The sequence below is a fragment of the Ptychodera flava genome, unplaced genomic scaffold, assembly GCF_041260155.1.
Source record: "Ptychodera flava strain L36383 unplaced genomic scaffold, AS_Pfla_20210202 Scaffold_93__1_contigs__length_395732_pilon, whole genome shotgun sequence".
Taxonomy (NCBI): Eukaryota; Metazoa; Hemichordata; class Enteropneusta; family Ptychoderidae; genus Ptychodera; species Ptychodera flava.
The window spans coordinates 168,319-194,967 of record NW_027248415.1 but is presented as its reverse complement, the minus strand read 5'-3'; the positions used below and the strand labels follow the sequence as shown (position 1 = coordinate 194,967).

The 26,649-nt window shown below is 37.2% G+C and overlaps 1 protein-coding gene across 1 annotated transcript in view; it reads right to left on the bottom strand.

The window, feature by feature from the left end:
- Window positions 1-12,242, bottom strand: part of LOC139129117 (DNA ligase 1-like) — an 81,310-nt gene extending 69,068 nt beyond the window's left edge. The window contains exons 1-2 of the mRNA XM_070694769.1: window positions 11,175-12,242; window positions 10,662-10,943 (exon numbers count right to left, since the gene is read on the bottom strand). Coding sequence (XP_070550870.1) covers window positions 10,662-10,943; window positions 11,175-12,242 — 1,350 coding nt within the window. The remainder of the gene's footprint in view (window positions 1-10,661; window positions 10,944-11,174) is intronic.
- Window positions 12,243-26,649: the final 14,407 nt, after the last annotated feature.

Genomic DNA, 26,649 nt, shown 5'->3' with positions numbered 1-26,649 from the left:
AAGGAAGCTAGTTGTTGGGAAGGTTCAGGTTCTTCAAGGAGCAGATATCACATATACGTCATATATTGATCAACTGCATGGAATATGGAAACAACATGGAGATGTGTGTACTTTGCCTATTGTACATGTCATTTCTACATTTAACTTTACAAAATGTGGCAGAATACCATCGTACGCTTAAGAAGAAATAAAACGAACAATATCTCACTGACATGTCAACGCTGATTAACCTTAGGAGATCATTATCTGATGTGTCTATTATATTATTATGTAATATGCTGTTCAAAACTGCTAACATCGTAACAAATTTTGCAATGTTCTGGTGGCGTTCAGAATGAATTGTTTAAGTACTTCAACACATGTCGCCAAATATTTCTGATATAATACACATACCAAAGTCCCTTTCAAGTGCCTTGACAAGTAAGAAGGGAATTACTCAACCAATATCATGACCTCACGTAATGAATAAGGGTGACCTCTTCCTTCCGATCGCATCATTTTTGGACGTACCAGCGTATGATATCGCGAACGAGACAATACGGTACGTCTACTACAAACACTGGAAAACGGATGCATGTCTTCTTATAGCATTTGCTGGAAGATACACCTCGGGTAAGAGGCTGAGTTGTGATGAAATTAAATAGATGTTCAAAGATGCAAACAATCGATTTTGTGTTCTCCATATTATATGACTTGTTTCGTCAAATAATCTCTTTTCAAAAGCCTTTTATTTGCTGTTGTTAAATTCAGCCAGACCCTATTCCAGTATTTTAGGCAACAATTTCATTTGACAGATTATTTCAAATGAAATAAGTTAATTACATTGGTTACATCATTGTTGTACAAGTAGCTCGTTTTTACTCACATTTGGTATACCAATGTGAGGTTATCGTATAAGCTGAATTGATTTGCATGTCTGTATATTTGTGGGTATGTGCGGATGTATGTCCGTCACACACAAAGGCTCCCATACCGCCAAAGCTACCGTCTCAGTATTTGGTGTACAGGTAGATGTAAGGGTTGAGATGTGAATTTGTTCAAATGAACACATCAGTGTCAAAAATGTGCAAATGAGGTAAGAAAAAGGGAAATTCTGCAAATGTTCATGAGTGGTCGCATACCAATGGCTGAAACAGGATACTCCACTGACCTGTAGTCATTTCCTGTCATTGTTTATGAACTGTTACATATTAACAGACCTGCTCAAACTAAGGGACGGACCATTAGATCTTGGGAGGGGGTGGTCACAATGAAATTGTGAACATTTTTTTTTACAACTGTAAATTTCTAAAAAAAATTTCCAAATGAGAAAAGCTGTGCTAATATTTTTTACTAAGTAAATTTTCAGATTTATAATTTTTTTTAGTTAGACGCTGTCTGAGATACAATGTACATCCATATCACTAGCGCAAATAAGATTGCGTGCTGTAACTACTTATGGCCCAGTGATTTATATTGCTGATAGATTTCGCGAAATGTTGCAGATCATCTTTTGACAAGCTGAGAAGCTGTTTGCAAAAAATGTGGTGAAATTTCAATATTTGTGTTTTTAGGACAATATTTGCCCTTTTTTGATCAAAACATCAATTTCTCTGTAGCAGTATGTCAAACTTCTGTCATTCTTGTTGTTTTTCTGGTTGTGCTGTGCAGAAATCATTGTCATAACATCAACGTAGAATTTTCCTGCACTGAACAGATAGAAACAACATTTATTGTTGATCTTGGTACCCATACTGTAGTATCATGGTATGTACCAATTTTGATCAAATGTGAGCGACACCGTATAATTGCGGTATTTTTTAAGATTTTAATGTTATTGAATATATTATATCTACTAAAGATGTGTAATTGTACTTAGAACGTGAACATTTGTTTTATTGATAAAAAAGAGGAGTCCCTTCATTTCATATAGATGGCGATACAAATCTCGGTAGTTGTTTTTTACAGGCAAAGATAATCTTTTTGTAGACTTTTTTATAGTCTCTAATCAAAATTAATTCTGATCACCAGAATGTTGAAGACTCAGATCTCTATGAGTATTGCCATGAAGATAGTGGCTTTAATTTTATAGCATTAAATCTAATGAGTATAATTAATTGAACTTGGATTTTAAAGTCGCTCTTCAATGTTCAGACTTGAAAGTTTAAGCCTCCGACCCCACAGAGTGGACTGTACTTACTTTAATGTCAATGTATCTCAATACATACATTCACTTGAATGTTCAAGCTAACTCACTGAGTGGACTGTACTTACTTGAATTTTAAAGCCATATATCTCAATACATACATTCGCTTGAATGTTCAAGCCAACTCAGAGAGTGGACTGTACTTACTTGAATTTCAAAGCCACATATCACGACACATGCATTCGCTTGAATGTTCAAGCCAGTCATCCCCATGTGTATGGAGACTGAATACTTGTCAGTGAATATTCAAACCTCTGACCTCATAGAATGAAATATAATTGCCCGATTTGCAAGTCACAAATATAAATGTGTGCAACTGCTTTCCGCACACAACAGAATTGATCAATACACTTCAAATACATCGTCTGTTTAAAAAAATCGCCAAAACAATAAAAAGGCTCAATCTCGACTGGAAAGGCTCAAATTAAAATGGAAACAGTTCTAAGCATTTTGGTCCTATAGTATGAAGTAACACTTTCAGGTTATGGGAACATATTTCTACCTGTTGGGGGAGTAAGGTAGAAATGCACAGGATCTAGAACAAAATTGAGGCGTGTGAATTCACCTTTTATTATCACAGAAATATATATTTTAATTGACTTAAGTTCAATAACCATTTTGAAATTAACCATACCCGTCCAAATTAAACAATACTGTATGGTTCGATACTGGTTATCGGGTGAACCTTTATATCTATATTGTTATGTAGGTCATTTCCCCCCACACTCATCATGACCTGAGTTCAATTAGTCTAGAACATTCTCAAGGTCACTGCCCTTAATGACCTCACAACCTTGAATTCAATTAGTCATGTTTGGAATGTTCTGGAAAGTTGATTAGTTGTGTAAGAGAGATAATTTTAGAACAGTAATTAGCATGTCAATAAAAGTTCTAGATTGTTCTTATATGCCTTTATAAAAGGGACGTGCTCAGCTTCCAGTCAGACTTTTGGGATCGTGTCTCTTGTGTGTTACTAAACTCCAGCAGTAGTCATTCTCAAGACTTTTCAAGACCTTCACTGCCAACGCTGGATTTATACTGTGGACTTTGTGCAACTACAAGCCTGCAAGCCGAAGGACTGTTCATTCATCCGACTGACTGTTACAACTCTGAGACTGGAGCTTTGCCGTCCCAGCTGAGATAAGTAGTCTGTACACTTTTAAAGCTTGTACTCTATCCCTGACTTAGCAATTAGTTTTATTTTTGTAATAAATTTTGTTTAAACGTTAACTGCTGAGTTCACCCTTTTGTTCGTTTTCTCTGCACGTAACAAATTGGGGGCTCGTCCGGGAGACGAATATTTTGAGCCGTTTGACAACATTTTGCCTACCTTTTCAAAACTACTTTACACTGTGAACTCAGCGAAATTCAATCATGGCGGAATTCAAGCCAGACGAATTTATGGATGACCTTGATCAGGACACATTTAATTCCCTCAGAAAAGACAACCTCATAGCACTGGCAAATTTCCTTAAAGTAGATGTCAAAAGATCTATGCGCAAGCGGCAATACAGTTCAAGATTGCAAAACATTTAGTTAATTCTGGCCATTTTGAGGAGTCTGCCTTAAAAGATTATGAGCCTGAGTCTTCCTTTGAACTCAAAAAATTAGAATTAGAAATACAGGCAGATTTGGAGCTTAAGAAATTGGAATTAGAAAAGGAAATGAAAGAAAAAGAATTGCAAATGAAGAAAGACAGAAAGAAAAAGAAAGGCAGGAAAGATTAGAAATGGAAGAAAGACAGAGAGAAAAAGAATTGCGATTAGAAGAACAGCGATTACAGGTAGAAATAAAACGTTTAGAGCTTGGACAGTCAGGAAAATTCTTCCCTTCAGACAAGTTTGACATCACTAAGCATTTCAGGTTAGTTCCCCCTTTCCAAGAAAAGGATGTTGACAAATATTTTCTCCATTTTGAGAAAATTGCTCAGAGTCTGAATTGGCCTAAGGAGTCCTGGTCTATGCTTTTGCAGAGTGCTTTGGTGGGTAAAGCCAGAGAAATTTACATTCAGTTGTCAGTAGAGCAGGCTTCAAATTATGATTCTGTGAAGGAATTAATTCTCAAGGGTTATGAGTTGGTGCCTGAAGCGTACCGTCAGAAATTTAGGGATTGTGAGAAGGTGAAAGATCAAACTTATGTTGAATTTGCTCGAACAAAAGAACAACTGTTTGATCGTTGGTGTTCTTCTGAAAAGGTCAGTCAGAATTATGACAAATTACGACAACTTGTTTTGATTGAGGAATTTAAAAGGTGCATCCGGAGTGACATCAAGACGTTTATCAATGAACAAAAGGCAGATACATTGGAGGTTGCTGCACGTTTGGCCGATGATTATTCATTGACCCACAAATCTTCATTTCTCAGCAAACCATCCCAGTTCTTTCCTACAGAAACAATGCAGGTAAATTTAACTCCTCCTTTTCATCCAAGAATTTTTCAAAGGAGAGTAGGAAATCAAATGACAACAGTTCACAAATTCAAGTAACACTCCCACATCATCAGATCCCAAGTCTCAATCTCCTTCTGACAAACAGTTTGGTACACTTTCTTGTAATTATTGTAAGAAAGACGGCCATTTAATGTCAGAGTGTTTCAAATTGAGAAGAAAACGTGAAGGTCAAAGTGGTCAAAGTGGATCTAAGCCCACCGGCTTTATTTCTTCATCAACTCAATTAGAGTCTAATAATGTGTGAACACATTTTCTGAGGTTAAACCCCTCTTATCCCCAATTAATGAGGTCAAGGTCAATTCTTCTCAAGATAGCATTATGGGTATTTTCAAACCAATTATTCATGATGGTTTTATATCACTTTCTAGTGATTTTTCTTCCACTACCCCTGTCAAAATTTTAAGAGATACCGGGCTTCCCAGTCTCTTTTGTTGGCAGATACCCTGCCGTTTTCTGAAAAGTCATTTTCAGGTTCTAAAGTTCTTATTAAGGGGGTAGATTGTAATGACTACATTCCTGTTCCTCTCCATAATGTCTATTTGTCTTCGGACTTTGTTTCTGGACCTGTGACTTTAGGTATTAGGCCTTTTTTGCCTTTCGAAGGGATTCACCTTCTTCTTGGAAACGACCTTGCTGGGGACAAGGTCATCACTAATCCACTTGTGACTGATATCCTAGTTTAGATCAGGATCCAGAGCCAATTGAACAAGAGATACCCGATTTATTTCCTTCATGTGCTATTACTCGAGCCATGTCAAAGAAAACTTCCGAGAATCAAAATACTCTCAAAAATAATGTCACAGATGTTGACTTAAATGACACCTTTCTCAGTCAGGTGTTTGACACGGATCATTCCGTTATCCCTCGTGGATTTGAAACTTCCAGTAAAACTTCTGCTGACCAAAGTCAGACATTTTCTAGATCAAATCTCATTGCAGAACAACACAAAGACCCAGATATTTTGTCTTTGTTTGACAGGTTAGATGATGAAGGTAAAACTTCAGATAGCTCTGTTTCCTATTATACAAAGTCTGGTATTCTCATGCGTAAATGGAGACCTCCAGACGTTTTGGTTGATGACGATTGGGCTATAAAACATCAAATTGTGGTTCCAAAGCCCTACCGTGCTGAAATATTGCGCCTGGCCCATGAAACTCCCTGGGCTGGTCACTTAGGAGTCAGGAAAACTTATCATAAAATTCTCAGTCACTTTATTGGCCTAATCTCAGGCAGGATGTAGCACATTTCTGTAAAACTTGTCACACATGTCAAATGGTAGGAAAGCCGAATCAAACCATTCCAAAGGCCCCTTTACAGCCAATTCCTGCATTTCAAGAACCATTTAGTAGGATACTAATAGACTGTGTTGGGCCCCTACCAAAAACAAGATCAGGAAATGAGTACATGCTGACAATAATGTGTACATCAACTCGGTTCCCAGAAGCCATACCACTGAGAAATATAAAGACAAAGACTATAGTGAAAGCTTTAGTCAAATTTTTCACTTTATTTGGCCTCCCTAAATGTGTCCAGTCCGATCAAGGCTCCAACTTTATGTCTGGTATTTTTCAACAAGCAATGGATCAGCTAGGCATTAAACAGTATAGGTCATCCGCCTATCATCCAGAAAGTCAGGGTGCTCTTGAGCGATTTCATCAAACTTTGAAAAACATGATTAGGACCTACTGTTTTGACACAGAGAAGCAGTGGGATGAAGGAATTCATTTTCTGCTCTTTGCTGTTAGAGAGTCAATTCAAGAGTCTCTTGGTTTTAGCCCATTTGAGCTTGTATTTGGACATACAGTCCGTGGCCCACTTAAGCTCGTTAAAGAGAAATTCCTATCAGACGATGATGATTGTCTGAATATTTTGCAATATGTGTCAGATTTTCGTACGAAACTCTCTAAAGCATGTGAATTAGCCAGAGTAAATCTTGAGTCATCTCAGCAGTCAATGAAAACCAAATATGATAAAGCACCTCAAAACGGAAGTTTGAACCAGGTCAAAAAGTTCTTGTTCTACTTCCAATTCCTGGCAAACCACTCCATGCTCGTTACTTTGGGCCATACCTAATTGATAAGAAATTGAGTGATTTAAATACATCATAATAACACCTGACAGGCGAAAACAAAAACAGCTATGTCACATAAATATGCTTAAGCCATATTTGGATAGGGATAATCCTACTATAACTCAGCCTGTCAGTGCAGTCAGTCAGTTCAAACCATTATGAAGATAGTGATACTGAAACTGACTTGAGTGAAAATACTCTAAACTCAAAGCTGGGCTCGGTCAAGCTTCAGAACTCAGAAATCCTGGAGAAGCTGGAGTCTACAAAGTTGGCACACCTCCAGCCAGAACAACAACAACAGGTGAAAGAACTGCTCCATGAATATAAACACCTGTTTCAAGATGTTCCAACGAGGACAAACGTCATCTATCACGACGTTGATGTTGGGGACAGTAAGCCTGTAAAACAACATCCATACAGACTGAATCCAACAAAAGCAAAATATCTCCAGGAAGAAGTCAAATACCTGCTGGACAATGACTTTATTGAACCCAGTAAAAGTAACTGGAGTTCGCCGTGCATACTTGTTCCCAAATCAGATCACAGTTATCGTATGTGCACAGACTTTAGAAAGGTCAACACTTTAACAAAGACAGACACTTTCCCAATCCCGAGGATTGATGACTGCATCGACCGAGTGGGAAAAGCCAAGTATGTGACGAATTTGACCTACTGAAGGGATTTTGGCAAGTCCCTCTGACGGATCGTGCTCGTGAAATATCCGCCTTTGTTACACCAGACGGATTGTTCCAGTACAAGGTGATGCCATTCGGAATGAAGAACTCTCCGGCAACGTTCCAACGGATGATCAACGACGTCATATCCGGGCTAGATGGGTGTGCAGCCTACGTTGACGATGTCGTCCTGTATACTGACACCTGGGAGGAACACATCAAGCTCATGCGGAAGTTCTTTGAGAGACTAAGTAAAGCAATGTTGACTGTCAACCTTGCCAAATCTGAGTTTGGTTGGGCGAGGGTGACTTACCTCGGACATACTGTAGGACAGGGTGAGGTAAAACCTGTTGATGCCAAAATCAGTGCCATTTCAAGTTTTCCCATACCAAACTGCAAACGACAACTGATGCGCTTTCTCGGTATGGCTGGTTACTACAGAAAATTCTGTCCAAATTTCTCCGCAATTACTGAGCCTTTGACTAACTTACTTAAAAGAAAGTAAAGTTTGTTTGGTCAGAGCAATGCCAACAGGCATTTGATACACTTAAAGCCATACTGCAAAGTGCTCCAGTGTTGTCTGCACCAGATTTCACTTTGCCATTCAAATTAGCTGTGGATGCTAGTGATACGGCTGCTGGTGCTGTTTTATTGCAAGAGGATAGTCATGGTGTAGATCATCCTGTTTGCTATTTTTCACGCAAATTTAACAAATCCCAGAGAAACTACTCTACAATTGAAAAAGAGTGTTTATCTTTGATATTAGCTTTACAGCATTTTGAAGTTTATGTTACTTCTTCAAATCAGCCAATAGTGGTTTATATTGATCACAACCCTCTTGTATTTCTACAGAAATTAAAGGCAAAAATCAGAGATTGCTAAGATGGAGTTTAATGTTACAGGAGTTTAATCTTGACATTAGACATATCAAAGGCAGAGACAATTTAATTGCAGACTGTCTCTCTCGTATTTAGAGTTTATTGTTGTTCACTTTCAAGAAATTTTACTTTAGAGTAAAACAAAATTTGAGTACTTAAATCCTCTTTAAGATTACATTTGTAAAAGAAAGATTTTTCTTTGAAAAATTTTCTTTTTTTGAAGAGGGGGTGTGTTATGTAGGTCATTTCCCCCACACTCATCATGACCTGAGTTCAATTAGTCTAGAACATTCTCAAGGTCACTGCCCTTAATGACCTCACAACCTTGAATTCAATTAGTCATGTTTGGAATGTTCTGGAAAGTTGATTAGTTGTGTAAGAGAGATAATTTTAGAACAGTAATTAGCATGTCAAAAAGTTCTAGATTGTTCTTATATGCCTTTATAAAAGGGACGTGCTCAGCTTCCAGTCAGACTTTTGGGATCGTGTCTCTTGTGTGTTACTAAACTCCAGCAGTAGTCATTCTCAAGACTTTTCAAGACCTTCACTGCCAACGCTGGATTTATACTGTGGACTTTGTGCAACTACAAGCCTGCAAGCCGAAGGACTGTTCATTCATCCGACTGACTGTTACAACTCTGAGACTGGAGCTTTGCCGTCCCAGCTGAGATAAGTAGTCTGTACAATTTTAAAGCTTGTACTCTATCCCTGACTTGCAATTAGTTTTATTTTTGTAATAAATTTTGTTTAAACGTTAACTGCTGAGTTCACCCTTTTGTTCGTTTTCTCTGCACGTATCTATGTTTTGATTTGACTTGGTTTCCAGTGTTTTCTCTGAACTGCCGCAATTGCGCAAATTGCGCATCTCGAGCCATCGAATGCATAATGGCCCATTGTCTGCCCTGAAAATAAATTACTGACAGCGCGGAAATCGCGCACTTAAGCACAGCAAGCAAAGACTTCCATACGATGTTGACCAAAGTGCATAGTATAGTGACCTGTGAGTTTGTCGTTGTTTCTTATCATAATGCTCCCCGGAAAAGACAAAATATCGCCTGTCATTCAACTTTGTTGACGTCTATAGTGTGGAGTATACGCATCGAAAAGAACAGCCAACGACGTAGTTGTGGTTTAGTCTCCATGGATAATACTGCACTTCTATGTTAATGTTTTGGTAGTGGTAAAGTTTGAAAGCACAGCTGGAGAATTATGTAGACACGCTGCAGTGACGATGGATCTCGATCGCAATGAAAAGTAATCGTTTGATCACCGCATATTTTCATGGATTTGAACCCCAAAAGTCGGACAAAATCGTGCCCAAGGGAACAAATACGTCAAATTCTGAGTCGGGGAAACCTGTAGGTGACAAATCGACAGAGGATGGAGAGCAGCCGAGCACATCACAAGCTGACAAACATCATTATGTCGATGATAGTAAGGGTGCTGTATGCGACATACTATGATACACGACGCAGTTGAACTTAACTTGGTGACGATTGTAATGATATTGGGGAATACAGCACTTCCTGGGAAGGCAAAATCAACGTTAACACTGGCCCCTAAAATGTTAAGTCTGCCCCCTAATTTTAATGAATGGAGTGCAAAGTGCCCCTTTCAATGAACATGCAGAAGAAACGCTGGGTTTCATCTTTCTCAGCCGCCATGAGACAAATGATGGTAATCTGGTGGGTAAGACGAGTTTGAAAGGTCTTTACAATAACTGTGTCCGTAAATGATACAAATATATTTATTGATATTATTTTTTCCAAATTAAGGTGAGTTCGGTCAAAATTACTGCGTCAGAGAGGGGTACTAAAATTAATTCTGGTTGGCTTGGGGGTTACTCGAAATGTCGGAGTTTCTAATGTAATTCCTTCGACCCAAAGACCGTAAATAATGACGGCTCCCTTATTGGTACAATATTGAAGAGGCCAAGACTCCTGAACATTTTGGTCCTATAGTGTGAAGTCGTATATGGGATATTATTCTGCCTGTTGGGGGAGTATGGTGGAAATGTCTATCTGCCACGCTTATGGGTTACAGCGCCCTCAGAAACATGTGCACCATTCTCTCATTTTCCCCGATTATGCATTGCTAATCTCACACCCTCTTCCAATGGTGAACCAGAGCAAAAGAATGCTGCTCTACACTCGTCGGGTCAAAATCGCACATTAGAGTTACAAGAAATCTATGATTTCCCAGAAGATTTAAACACTAAATCACTGATCAGTTCAGATGTTATTCAATCACACAACTCTCATCTGTATAAAACCACATCGAACATTGAACGTGTTGACTGGACTGTGAGGCAAAGCTCTCTACAACATGCACACAAGACTTTACACCAAGAACAGAATTAGAAATCAATATCATGCTTGTATGGTTTGATTGGGAGGCTACTTACGGTTGATCCCGCTTTGGTGAGTCCTTCACCCACCGATATTTGGGCCGATTCATTTTTGTTGCATCTCTGTGTGGAGTTGTGAGCTTGTATCTCTCCTTTGTTTAATAACTTCGTATTGTCTTTATCGTCAGCCTGCTTCTGTAATGTGTTGGCACTTTGTGGAAGTATCGTCGTATCTTTGGCACGCTGTAAAGCATTTTGGCCAGCCTCTGGTCTTGGTGGTGTAAGTGATGATGGTTCGTCGTTAGTAATGAAGGATTTATGTGGTGATGACTCAGCGTTCTGTGAAAATTGGAGCAAATGAATATTATTTATTACAGTTAATTGGTGCAACATGGCATACGTTAATTGGTGACACATGCTTCGTGAGGGAGGGCCAGGGTTTCCAAAAAACTTTGCCTTACAGTCCATCAAACATTTCAAGACACATTGAATGTAACAAATGTGTGTCTTTTTGTTGACATTTGCGATTATTTATCGAAATAGGAAACAATATTTGGTGGCAACACTTACTGATAGTCGGTCCTCCTTCCACTTCTGAGTTTTGACGGTCGTCTCCTGCTTTTCTTCAGGTTCAACCCCTTCACAACGTAACTGTTGTACTTTTTTGTGCTCTTCGCTGGTTGTGTCAGCGTTCACTGTCTGAAGATGGCTCACGTTTCCTTTTGTCTCTTTTCCAACTGCTGCATAAATTTCATCCATCCTTGCCCTGTTCAGATCTGTTGTAGTGTGCACGGATGTTTTCAATTTATCAGTGACAGTAAGCCTAGGACTCTTTAATGTTTCAATCAGTCTTTCACTTCGTTTCCTTTGGTTTTTCTTCACTTGTGTGTGAACATTCTTTTTTTTCTTTTTCACGTCTCCCACTTGTGAACTTGTTCCGTTTTCGCGTACTGTTGTTTTGCTTTGTTGTTCAATTTCATTCACACAGTTTTGAAGTTTAGATATAACTTGTTTAAGTTCTTTTTCAATTTCTTTATATTTTTCAAGCTCTTTCCTTTGAGACTCTATAGTGTTGTTTGCGACTTGAAGACTTTTCTCTATTCTTTCGGTTTTTTTTCTACTTGTCTTCAAATCGTCTTCACATAATTCCAGAACTTTGCTGCACTTAGCTTTTGTTTCCCGTGCTTGCTTCTTTCGAACAGCATTTAACTGTACCTTTTGGCGTTCCTGTGTCTCCTTTATCGTATCATGTGCTTTCATCAGTTCCCTTTCCTTCTCAATAGTTGCATTTTGTGCCTTCTGCAGTTCTTTCTTCCATCTCTCTGCATCTTTCTTGTGTCGAGCATTGTGCATGTTTAGGTTCCTTATTTCTTGTTGCTGTTCATTTATCTTAAATTTGTTTTTCTTCAATTTACTTTCATACTCTTGGCAATCGGTAGACAATTTATGATTGTCATTTCCCATCCGCTCGTTTTCATCTTTGAACTTTTTGTTTTCTCTTTCTAACTCATCACATCGTTTACAGATGGATGTTTCTGATTTTTCTTTATTTTTCGGTGTGACCAGCTGCTTAAATTTTGCTCGTAAGCCTGTGCCTTTTTCCCCCTCTCCTGCTGCTTTTGCAAGTTTTGGCGGCATTGTTATGCCAGATGAAAGTAAACAGCGATGATGTATCAAACAAGTTCTATCTTCTTAATGATGACTGGACATGTACGTGAAAACGATATTAATACTTTTAACTTCTATCATGACCCCTTTCCGCAAATCTTTGACTCGGACGTGTTGATGGGATTTTGAATTTCCAACATTTGTATCTTCCACATGAATAATCGAAGTCTCTTCCTGAAAATGTGACAATCATCAATCAATTAAAAATACAGCAATCTCTGTCTCTCTGTCTCTGGTTGTCTTCAATTATGTGATCAAATGTTAATGATGTAAGGTTTCAAAAAGGGCACTACATATACGTCACAGGAAAACGATCGAAGAACAACAGCAGTTCGAGAAACTAAACACATAGCAATCCGAGTAAATAATGAACTGCAACATTACAAAAGGTCAAAAGAAGTACTTGTTAAAATGATAGGTTTTCAACCAACGTTTAAAGATTCAAGATTTCTTGCAGTACAGATATCTGGTGGCAATGAGTTCCACACAAATGGCGCACACACAGAAAAGGCCCCTCAGCTACGGTCATTTACAACGGGGTCGAATCATGCGAATACTTTCTGCTGAATGGAAATTTTTAGCCGGGAAATACTGCTCAATCATGTCCTCAAATACACTGATCGAGGAGTATTATTCGCCCCGCAGCAGCGCGAATAAGGAATCTAAATTTCTTATTCGCCTCGCAGCAGTGTGGATTAGGGAGCGTTCAGTTATTATAGCCGTGGGTGGGCCGGCAAATTCTTCCAGCGCATCAGTCAAAATAAGTGAACCCCTACCCATTGTACAAAAAAATATGAACACCCCCCTTTTAAGATGACAAAAATGTCATGACCCCCCCCCACACACACACACACATATTGATTGATTAAAGCTGCAAACACAAACACCTGGGGGGATATGGAGGGATAGAATCCAAAAAAAAAGATCTTAGATTTTTTTCAAATGACCTTCCATACAAACTCACAAGATGTCAATGCTCATATTTCCCCTTCTGACTTGCTATAATTTGAAATTACCCTTCAAAGGGTTGGACAGAATTACAAGTGGATCGCAATATTTTTGTGCAAGCGTGTGTACAAAATTTGATATTTGAATTTAATTGAAAATCAGCTGTTGATAATGTTGATTCACTATACATGGTAATCTATGAGAAAATATGTAATACTTTTTCAGTGCAAAACTATGTCTATGCATTTATAGATATTTGATAATTTACATAAATGTACTTAAATGAAATAAGGTTGTTACAACTGGTATGTGGACAAAAAGTTTGACTTCAAAATTTCACCAAAAATGTCCATCCCACTATACATAGGAGTCGATAAAATTGTGAATCTTTTTTTTTCAATGAAAAACTTGCTATACTTGTGCATATACAGACGTTCAATAATTAACATAATAGTACTTGATTAGAATATGATGGTTCAAGGTGCATATTATGTGTACAAGAAATCTGATTATGGAATTTCACTGAAAATGTTCATCCACTATACATGGGAGTCTATGAGGAAAGTATGAATATTTTTTTTCAAAACAAAAATAGGTAAACCTGTGTATTTATGTACTCTCGATTATTAATATTAATGTACTTGATTAGACTAGGGTGGTAAGAAATGGATGTGTTCGCCAGAAATTGGATTTTGGAATTTTACCAAAATTTAGATTCACTGTACATGGATGTCTATGAGGAAACTATGAATATTTTTTTCCAATACAAACTATCAAAATCTATGTATTTATAGACATTTGATAATTCATTTTAAAGTACTTAGTTAAAGGTTAAAGGTTATATGTGTGCTAGAAATTGGATTTTGGAATTTCACCGAAATGTTGATTCACTATACATTGGAGTCTATGAGAAAACTGAGAATAATTTCTTTACAATGCTAAACTAAATTGATTTGTGCTTTTATAGGTGTTTGATAATTGATACAAATGTACTTGATTCAAATAGGTATTTGAAAGTTCAGATGTGGACAACAATTATGATATTGGAATTTCACATTAAAGTATTATTTAACTTTTCAAGGTTCTAGTAGTCTCAGTACAGGTAACTGTTAAATAATTTCCCTGACAAAACTTGCTATATCTCTAATATGTAAGTAATAGGAATTGTTCATTGCCCTCAGTGAGCTCGATTTACAATAAGACAAGCCTCAGAGTTACCAAGTCAAGATGTTCATGTGGCAAATTATTATACTTTTGTTCAGATTTACAGTGAGTAACTTCAGAGAATGAAATCATGCAACTCATCATTTTTATTTCCCAGAATATTTCTGAACACTGAAACTGCTTTTTGACGGGACGGATACTTATGAAAACAAGTAATCGTTGATGACACAGTCCCCACTTGTTAATGGGTACTTTCATTACAAGTCCTTAGAGAGGATACAGTCATCTTCATTAATTAGGTCTGTGATAAAAATACTGCCAAACAGATGGGGCTCAATGGCCAAGAATGAGTTCCATGGTGGTGAAAACACATAACCAATGTAGGCCGTCATCCTAATTACAACACGTCATTGACAATGACACAGTCCCCGCTTGTACTTTAAATACAAGTCCTCTGAGAGGAAAGAGTCCTCTTCATTAATTAGGTCTGTGATTTAAAATACTGCGATACAGATGGGGCTTAATGGTCAAAAATGAGTTCCATGGTGGTGAAAACACCAGATATGAACTGTAAATGCTCACGTGTTTCATTATATATTGCAGTTATGTGTAAATTTGAACCTTTGCCACATGTTTGCAACTTCATTGAAATAATTATGATCAACATAATAAACAATATTCACCACAGATTCAAATATGTAATTAGCTGAAATAAAAATAATTAATTTCTTTGACTGCTATCATTGTATCACCACTTTATATAGCAAGTGTAATTGCCTTTGTTCAAGTCCTTCAAACTATATATTCCAAACGTTGAAAGCTCATTAGATATGCAAACTATAAATTAGCTGACATGAAAACTTAAGTGCGAAATGACTTCCAATATTGGTATAACCTGGTATAATCATCAATGTACATAGCATGTTATGCCAACTTTGATCAAATAAATCCAAGTATGTATCCCTAATTAGGAAAGTTAATTAAATACACACATTAGGAATTGGCTAAAGCAAAAATGCTTAATGCCTTTCAATAATGTTAGCCTACATAACAGTATCTTTAATGTACATAGCAAGTTTCATCAATTTTGGTCATGTAAATTCAAATATATATCCTAATTTCAAAAATTCATTAAATATGCAAATTAGGAGCTGGATGAAGTAAAAATGCTTAATGACTTTCAATAATGTCGTATCGTAGCATCTATAATGTACATACCAAGTTTTGTCAATTTTGGTTTCGTCAATACAGATAAATATCCCTGATTATGACAGTTCATTAAATATGCAAATAAGGAATTGGCTAAAGTTTAAATGCTTAGTGACTTTCAATAATGTTCTATCATAGTATCTTTAATGTACATAGCCAGTTTCATCGTCAATTCAGATAAATACCCCTAATTAGGAAAGTTCATAAAATATGCAAATTAGGAATCGGCTGAAGTAAAAATGCTGAATGACATTTAATAATGTTCTATCATAGTATCTTTAATGTACATAGCAAGTTTCATCAATTTTGGTCATGTAACTTCAAATATATATCCTTAATTTCAAAATTCATTAAATATCCAAATTAGGATTTGGATGAAGTAAAAATGCTTAATGACTTTCAATAAGGTTAAATCATAGTATCTTCAATATGCATACCAAGTTTCGTCAATTTTGATTTAGTAAATTCAGATATATACTCCTAATTAGGAAATTTCATTAAACATGCAATTAGTAATTATCTTTTACGGCACCCCTAATATCTTTCAAAGCTGATATATCTTGGTGTGATCAACATTTGTAGCGAATCTCATCAAATTGTTTGCAGTCGTTGTCAATATATATCAGTTTTTTCTAAAATATATTCAATTATGCAAATGAGCAAAAAGTAAGCAAGCCACACCCACCAAAAACTAATCAGTTCTTGCCATTTGCAAACTGAATCTATGTACCAGATTTGATTCTGATCTGATGAGCCGTTTTTGAGATATTGAGCACACAGACAGACAGACAGACAGACAGACATACAGACAGACAGACATCGCTGCGACATATGCTCACGTGTGTCAACACGTGAGCAAATAAAACAAATGTAAGCCGCCGTACTAATTACAAAAGGTCATTAAAATGAATCAATTAGTACTTAATCGACAGGATGCTGCAAAACATTTTTGCATCCTATCCTAACACTGACAGATTATCACCGGTACCATATATCATAAAGTTTGATGCAGTACTTTGGACACTTAACCCTTTAAACAAAAATCACTTATGTAAATGCAAACTAGCAAGTAATTTATATATATAAATGATACCACTTAAGTGTCATTGATTTGTATTTAAAACACTATGAGATCGAAATCTGTACCAAGTTTCATCAAATTTAACGCAGTATTCGTGGATTATCACTCTAATTAGGAAAGTTCATTACATATGCAATTACACATTAATTGACTTAACACTAATAAATGTCCTTTTCACTGTTAACGTAATGTGAGCTTAACATCTGTACCAAGTTTCATGAAATTTGATGCAGTATTTCTTGACATATCAGACTAATTACGAAATTCAATAATTGACATGATACTGCTACATGTGCCGTTAAACAAATTGATGTGCATATGTATGACATAGATCAATGTCCTTGTGCCAACTTTGAATGATTCTAGTGGAAATATGTCAATATAGGTCAATATAGGTCAATGTCCTTGTACAAACTTTGAATAAAATCGGTTGGAACATGCCTGAGTTATGGCTCTATACATTGAAAATAGAAACAAAATGGCCGCCATGCGGCCGTATTGGATAATATCGTGAAACAAATTGAAGTGATATCTATGATATAGGTTAATGTCCTTGTACTAACTTTGAATAAAATTGGTTGAGATGTGCCCGAGTTATGGCTCCGTACATGAAAAAATCGTAACAAAATGGCTGCACTACGGCCATATTTGATTGTATCACAAAACAAATCGATGTGGATATGCATGACATAGGTTAATGTCCTTGTACAAACTTTGAATAAAATCGGTTGAAACATGCCTGAGTTATGGCTCTATACATTGAAAATAGTAACAAAATGGCCGCCATGCGGCCGTATTGGATCATATCGTGAAACAAATTGAAGTGAATATCTATGATATAGGTCAATGTCCTTGTACCAACTTTAAATAAAATCGGTTGAGATGTGCCTGAGTTATGGCTCCGTACATGAAAAATCATAACAAAATGGCTGCCATCCGGCCATATTGGATAGTATCACAAAACAAATCAATGTTCATACGCATGACATAGGTCAATGTCCTTGTACCAACTTTGAATAAAATCGGTTGAAACTATCCTTGTGCAAAGTTTGAAAGAAATTGACCATGGCATGTCTGAGATATCTGCGTGAACGGATGGACTCAAGGATGGACGGACGGACGGACATGACCCAATCTATAAGCCCCTAGACTTTATCCGTTGGGACTAAAAACTATGTCACTACATCCTTTTTGCAATATCAATACGATGAAAAACTAAATTTTTTTTTCTTGGCCTTATACATGGGAGTCTATGGAGAACTGCCTTATACATTGAAGTCTATGGAGAACTGCCTTATACATGGGAGTCTAAGGAGGTGTAAACTAAAACGTCTTATAACACGACCAAATTGATCGCATTGTGAAACAAATCGATGTGTATATGTATAGGGAAGGGTAATATCCTTGTGGAAAGTTTGAAAGAAATTGACTAGGGCATGTCTGAGATATCTGCGTGAACGGACGCACGCACGACGCACGGACAGACGGACGGACATGACCCAATCTATAAGTCCCCCCCCGGACTTCGTCCGTGGAGACTAAAAAGGTCATTAAAGAGTCAATTAGTAATTAATCGACAGGGTTTGCCAAACATTTTTGCATACTATCCTAACACTGACAGATTATCACCGGTACCATATTTCACAAAGTTTGATGCAGTATTTACAACAATATGAGATCAACATCTGTACCAAGTTTCATCAAATTTGACGCAGAATTTGTGGATATATCACTCTAATTAGGAAAGTTCATTACAAATGCAATTACAAATTAATTAACATGACACTGATAAATGTCTTTTTCACTATTAAAGCAATGTGAGCTTAACATCTCTACCAACTTTCATGAAATTTGATGCAGTATTTCTTGACATATTAGCCTAATTATGAAACTTCAATAATTCACATAATACTGCTATATGCCGTGAAACAAATTGACGTGCATATGTATACATAGGTCAATGTCCTTGTACCAACTTTGAATGATACTGGTGGAAATATGTCTGAGATATGGCTCTGTGCATGAAAAATCGTAACAAAGTGGCTAATACGCAGCCATATTTGATCTTACTGTCTAAAAAAATCAACATGTGCATTCGTACGCGTGTTTCGTAAAAATTATAATTGCTTGTCATGATTTGTCTGTATCTTTTACCATTCTCTGTATCTTTTACCTTTCTCATGAGAATTAAAATATATGTCTAATTTCATCTGTGAATTCAGTTCAAATATTTCTGTAAGATTATCACAAGTGACTTTATAAAAATGTCACTGGTTTGAGACTCAAGAAACATACATTTTCTTCACAGACTGAACAGTGAGTCAATTTACTGACACTTACTAGATGTTTAGACATTGCCATGTACACTGTAAAATGCTTTGTACCAATTGTACAACAAGTACGGTGACTATTAGTGATCTCAACTCATCAGACAAATAGAGTTTCTTTCAGGTTGAATTAAGCCCTCGAATACGAGCTGAAACGGCCGTCTTTTCAAACCCATACCAAAAGGTCTTCTCCAACAAGAGAACCAGTGTTTTGCCCAGGAATTGTAAAGGTGGGACACAGTGTCCCATGATTGTTAAAATAGGGGGACACTGAGTTACAATAGGGGTCAATGTGTGAGCGAAGAACGCAAAGCAAAGTCAAGTAACCAAGGCAGAAAGGTATTGTAAACATGTAGGGCTGTTGTTTTCCATCGAAAATTTGATATCATGAATACATACATTCATTTTAAAATTAAGATTGCTGGACGTCTCCTACAATGGTTTGTGACAAAGTCATTTTAACTGGTTGTATTTACAGCTTTGAATTGTAAAACAAGACATCATCATGATAAAATCAATTTCATGCGCATTTTTCTTTTATGGGGATTCTTGCCAGTGACTGCATTACATGTGTTTAACAGAAATAAAGAAGATGTTTCATTACACTATGACTCCAGAACTAGAAGTGGTTGAAGACAATAGTTTGATGCACATTGTAACCTGTTTTTTTTATTACTGCTATAAAGTTCTCTTCTTTTTTATAATTGCTCCAATGACTGACAATTTTCCCTGAAAATTGCAAAAAGATAGTTTAAAAACACAAATATCTGACAGAACTCCTTGATCCTCATGGTAACACATTGCCATAAAGCTGTTTTGACAAGCTAGGTGGTTCTTGTTAAGATCAGCTACAATCGAGCTAGGGGGTCTTGACTATATAAGGAATTCAGCATGGTGACCTCGATCTCTATGGCTTGCAGACGATCGGAGAGTTGTATGAGATTCCTTCTGGGGAAATTTGAGGCAAATTACTACTTTGAAAGTCAGGGATATAGTGTTTCAACAAAATTGTGGGGTTGATGATATTTTTAGGTGAAGTCATGAGCTTCCAGTACACCAAAATACACGTACCGGTACAGTCAATTCAGTTTGATGCCATGTGCCCGGGCTAGTATAGACTAGTGACTGAAAATTTGATTCTTCGTACTTCACTGTACTAGCATATATTTACAAGTAAACGTTTCATTCAAAGTTGGTGGTCAATAAAATTTGCTTTGTGAAAAGTTTGTTGTTCTTTTTACAAGCCTTCCGTTTCCGAAATCTTTGTCTGGTTATCGGGATCGTACGTGGCCTGGTATTTAAGTCTGTCCCCAAGGCTGCAGGGCCCAGTGGACGCACATCGCCTTGCTCATACCACGAATCGTAGACTGTAACAGACTAACTGATTTTCCAATAGTGTTTACATTGTGACGAAAAAAATAGACTAATTTTAAATGTTTCATTGTCTCAATAGAGAAGCAATAACTGTACGGGCTATCAAGTATGTAATTTGGTAGCTAAAAAGTAGTCTCTCTGTGGACGCTGGACTTACAATTCTAGCCCTGATTTTAGTGCGTCCCTGTGACCCATGTCCGGTATTTTTGCGGGACATTGTTGCTAATTTTGCAAAACACTGGAGAACTACCGTAATACAATGGCAATATACTTTACTTTACTTTACTTTACTTTATTGCTCAACAACACACTCAAGAAGTGCGGTAAGGCAAAAATTACAAAACTCAGCGAACACTGGATGAAGCTGCTGCTGGGGGGAGGAACTAACGTACAAGAAATAAATTTGGCAAGAGGTAGTTTATCTTTGTGAGTAAAGATATACATGAACTTTTCTCTATCATTCAAATCAAGAAAGCCAGGATTATACAAATTTACACAAAATTGTGTCACCAAACACAGAAACAGGAAATACAACAAACACAAAAACGCCAGAAAAACACGGTACAAAAGGAGACACCATAAGATCTCAAACACAATGAAACGCTGTAAAATGCCGAACATAGCATAAACATAAATAACAACACGAATCTTAGATTCACCAAGAATCTATCATCAATCTATCATCACACAAGTTAACAACGGGAGAAATCAATACACGTACGTTGCAAAGGGTTGAAATTCATCCCAACACTAAATTGTCCTCACAGAGTTCATCTCGTACAGGACGAAAACACATTGATTAGGAGATTGAATGAGAATCCAATACATAATGCGACACGAACAAAAAAGACAATATCAAACACAATTCTCGATGGACTCCACATACAACTAAAAATACAAATCGACACATTTGAATTCCTACATACAAAATCATGGCACACGTAATCTACACTTAAAAGCCTGATCAAAGGCGAAACACTAAGATACAATAAGAACTTGCAACACTATAAAAATAACTTTGTTTCAAAGGTCAATACACTTAACAAGATTAATCGAACGTTGCTAAAAACAAAGGGTAATCTCTAGTCACATCGCAAACCACGCGTCACTCGTGATCGCAAACACAGTTCGCCACACGAATTACGCAACTAGAACACCAGTGAACAAACGAAAAATCAAAGAACACACCAGTGTCCCCAACACACATGCAACAAACAATTTAGCCCGTATATAAGAACACAAGTCATAAAACAGCAATGTGCGAAAACTTGGAACACATAGAAAAGGACAAAACTTAAAGGGACATTATTTGTATCTTTTGACTTTTTTTTCATTTTTTCGATGACTGAAATCCCTGGTCAAATCAATAGGAGACCTAAATTGTGACTATGGACGGCTTCAAGGATATGTAAAACCACCTTCTGCTGTTTACGGCAAGGTTCAATGTTGGTAAGGGCGTCCGCGCGATTTGAACCAACCGCCATTATTGAACCCAAGCACATGACCAATATTACTACGCATACGTCAACCATCAAAGTACAGCTGGAACGTGAACGGCCTGTGACTACACACCAACTTCAGCACAATGGATATCGAGAAGCACACGCGCGTAAACAAATGCACGTCTTACAATCTACTGTCAAATAGTGAAACTAAGCAGGTCATTTGCTTGTAAGTTTAATTTTAGTATCCATGACACGGACTGTGAAACAAATAAAACCATAGACGCAATAGGGTCAATGGTTAAACTAAAACGATGTCAGATTGCTGTGGTGATAGTGAAACAGGTACAGACTAATGCATTTTCTGTTGGCAAATCTTCGTCAACTTTCAAGATTTTTAGGGCATTTTCTTGCCATAACGTGGTTCGTTTTACAAATATGACATGATCACTTGTTGAACTTGGAAACATCGCACTCGGACTAGCATCGGTGACATGACATCGTGACACCGCGCCGGCGAGTGCTGTCATTGATGTACTGCTCGCGAGTGGAGTCACCTCTCGACACACAAGATATGTTCGAATGTTGTTATTCTCTATGCATCGTGTAATTATTTGTATCAGTCGATTCGCACTTCGAATCAAAAGTGAGTACATCGCAAGGACAGTTGCCTAGACCATATACGTCGCTTACGGCCTCCGTGCCTCAAACCCACTCCCAAAAGTAGGTTTTTCGTAAGTTTAGAAGCGCAGCTGAGCACATCGTGTACCTAGCCCTGCGTACAGGCCTGTGTGTTCCCGGCATTATAAAGCCTCCACGCCGTATAAGCCGGGAACACACAGACCTGTACGCATGGCTAATCATGTACCCAGGTGAGGCGGGTGTGATCGAAAACAAAACTCAATGCAAGCTTGGGATTAGGGATGGGTTGCTTTTGGTGGAGAAACTGCACGCCGCAACCGAGGTGCTGCCAGCGATTTTGCACAGCCCTGCCACGCAGACGGTGACATGATGTACGTGTCAGTCGTCAAAGTACATTGCTTCAATTTCGCGATCACCTCGACAATAACATGACTGTCTACCGAAGTTTATCCCTTCATTTTACTCTGTTTTCACATTTCTATGCCCACAGGCTTTGGGCAAGTCTACATATGCATGTGGAGAAACAAACGGGACGAAATAAATCTGCCACTATAGGCCTTGTCGTCGACTTCTTTCAGCTTGTAGGCTTAAGTTGAAATGCCCATTATAAAGTGTGCTCTCTAGCAGCAAAGAATAGTGTATCTAAGAGCAGGATTGGCCGTCAAGATCTCCATGAAAAACTGACCGTCAAAATGTAACTGAGCAAACGGCATAGGGAATCCTGAAACTGCAATACTGCGCTTTCGACTTTCACTTCGCGTAGTTTATTTTTTTTTACACGCGGATGCTTACAGCGGCCCAGATAGCAGTTAGCAGTGTGGTCTGATCACAGTTACTGGGTCACTTTGCCAACTCTGAGGTTAAAAGTAGCCCACCATTAACCCCTGACCCAAGGTTTTTCTATACAGTGTACGCAAACGGGATGGAAGTTGTCTATGCTCGACCGTTTTTTAGACATCTTTTAGTAAGTCAAACAACATTATCAACTGCTCGTTTGCAACAATATAAGGTCAAAAGATACAAATAATAGCGGATGATCGCATACAAAACAATCCAAACATAAGCGATATACTGATACAGGCCAAAGTCCACGGCATTTGGAACAAGGCAAGAAACAAAATACACAAACGATCCAAACATAATATTCTAGCGTCCCTGCTAGAAGAACAAGAGATTAAGGGAGCCTTCAGTAATTACAGGGGTGTGGGCCGGGGGAATGGGGGGAGGGTCACTTTTTAGAAAACAGTTCAATGGGGAGGGTCACTTTTTATAAACCTATCTTTTGGGAGGGTCACTTTTGACAAAAGCTGATATTATGGCCAAAACTTTGATTGTCCGTGTGATATTTCCTGAATAGGAAATCACCAACAAAATACGCACACACTTATAGACCGCCATGCATAGTGAATTGACATTTTGGTGAAATTCCAAAATCAAATTTCTTACACAACCATAGACTTGTAACCACTCTAGTCTAATCAAGAATAATAATCTAAATAATCAAGCATGCATAAATGCACAGATTTTTCTAATTTTGTACTGAAAAAAAATTATTCATAATTTCACCATAGAGCGCCAATGCATAGTGAATCACCATTTTGGTGAAATCTCAAAATCAAATTTCTTGCACAACCATGGACTTGTAACCATGCTAATCTAATCAAGAACAATAATATGAATAATCAAGCATACATAAATGCACAGATTTATCTAATTTTGTACTGAAAAAAAATATTCATAGTTTCATCATAGACCCCAATGCATAGTGTATTGACATTTTGGTGAAATTCCAAAATCATATTTCTTGCACAACCATAGACTTGTAACCACTCTAGTCTAATCAAGAACAATAATATAAATAATCAAGCATACATAAATGCACAGATTTATCTAATTTTGTACTGAAAAAAAATTATTCATAGTTTCACCATAGACTGCAATGCATAGTGAATCAACATTTCAGTGAAATTCCAAAATCAAATTTCTTACACAACCATAGACTTGTAACCACTCTAGTCTAATCAAGAAAATTAATATCAATAATCAAGAGTACACAAATGCAAAGATTTATCTATTTTTGTAGTGGAAAAAATAATTTCATCATAGTCATTATGGATAGTGAACCAAATTTTTTGATGAAATTCAGAAATCAATTTCTTGTACACAAATGTTCATTTTACTTCCCTATTCAAGCAAAGTACATTTAAATACATTATCAAACATATATAAAATACAGATATAGCATGTTTTGTGGGGGTAAATTGTCAATAATTTGCCTGATAGACTCCATGTATTATGATTAGATATTTTTGGATGAAGCACTAAATCAGCTACATCTTGCCTTCTTATAGTTGCACAAAATATTGTGACCCTCCCTAAAATGTATGAATATGAAATACCATATCTCTTCAAAAATTATTGCGTGATAAATTGCGACTGTCCCTCCAAAAACACCAGCCCTCCCCTCTGTAATTTGTCCCTAACATAACAATTGATTCTATTGTTATGTAAATTAGCTAATACTGTTTTAGCTGATACTATTGAGTTATTCCTGGGGAGAATAATGCAGTGGTGGGGGGAGGGTCAAGTTTTAGAATGTCGGACAAGGGGGAGGGTCACATTTTAGACAGGAGGATAGGGGGAGGGTCACATTTTACGGTACAGGTGTGCGCGAAATTCCTCCGGCCCACCCCCCGTGTAATTACTGAAGGCTCCCTAACAACATAATTTGACACACATATAAAAATAAGAAGAGATATAGCTTTAGGCAACGGAGGAAGAAAACCGAACTGGTTTCAAAACTTAGGTCAATAGGTCACGGTTGTTTTAGACACACTCGACCACGCCTGCGTCTCGCCATTTCTTATTTTAAAATTGACTACCTTTTTGTTAATTTTCGCACTAACAGCAAAAATACGCTTTAGACATAAAACACATAAAAGCACATACAAGACGAGATAGGCGATGTGTGAAGCCACTTTCCTTCATTACAATACGGTTCATAAGTGAGGTTGAACATCTTCGCAGGATATTGAGTGGTACCCCGATTATCCGTTTGTCGGTAAAAACTCAGCTTCTGCCAACTGGTATATTTCATCAATTTCGCAAAATCATCACAAACGTGTTTCGAATCGAAGGCTGATATAGTGATTTTAAGTATTTTGACCTTGACCTACATTTTGGAGGGGAAAGTTGAGCTGTTCGTAACTGCCCTCCCACTGGCATATCGGAAAATTGCCCTCCCACAGAAAGTATGATGCCCATGCCCTCCAGGATCTATGGCCTGCCCGCTCCCCCCAACAGTTTAAGCTCCCCACTCCCCTCCCCCACCATTGACCTTCCCCATTCCCAAAACTCACCCGTGTTTCAAAAATCTCACTCGTATACATTTTCCTTTATTTATTTATTTATTTATTAATTAACCTTTGAAACGGTTTAAAAAAGCAAAAACTGCTTAAAAAGCAGCGTCATTAAGTACAAAAAACCCCACACAAACAAGAAGACACCAGAGGAAAAAGAGTCCATCGTTAAACAAATATGTTGAGTCTTTAAGAGTAGTATTCCTCATATTCGTATGTCTTGGTCAATGATGAGACATTTCCTCCAAAGTTGTGGTTTATCTCCAACAAGGTCTTGCTAAATAAAATGTAGAACCTAAAGTTCAAGCTCCCAGAGTGAAAGTTATTTCTAACAGTAGTGTTACCAAATTCAGAAAGTACCTAATTTAAATGCAGGTAAAAAGATTTCTCTCATCAGTGAAGTAATTACATGTAAAAAAAGTGGTGGGTGTGTTCTATTTCATCACGACAATAAAATTTACATTGTCCATTACCTTTATAATTTGCCCAGTTGAATTTATATCCCTCAGGGTAAACATAGTTTGTTCTAATTTTAAAATAAAGAAACACCATGATGATCTTGAGGGTCATTCACATAATTTCTCGTGTATTATCTTTTTGACCTAGGAATAGGGTTGCAAAGATTTCATATTTTCAATGGTTTGTTTAAACGAAACCAAAACATTATGGTTATTGATAGTTCTGAAACTAGTCAGCTATCTTGTATTCATTGGAGGTTTTGATTTATAGAGATGATCTAATCCGTTGTCGATGAGAATATCATGACATACTTTGGCCAATTCCATACCAACTTATCATTACTTTGAAATGATTTATTAAGTGCAATAAAGA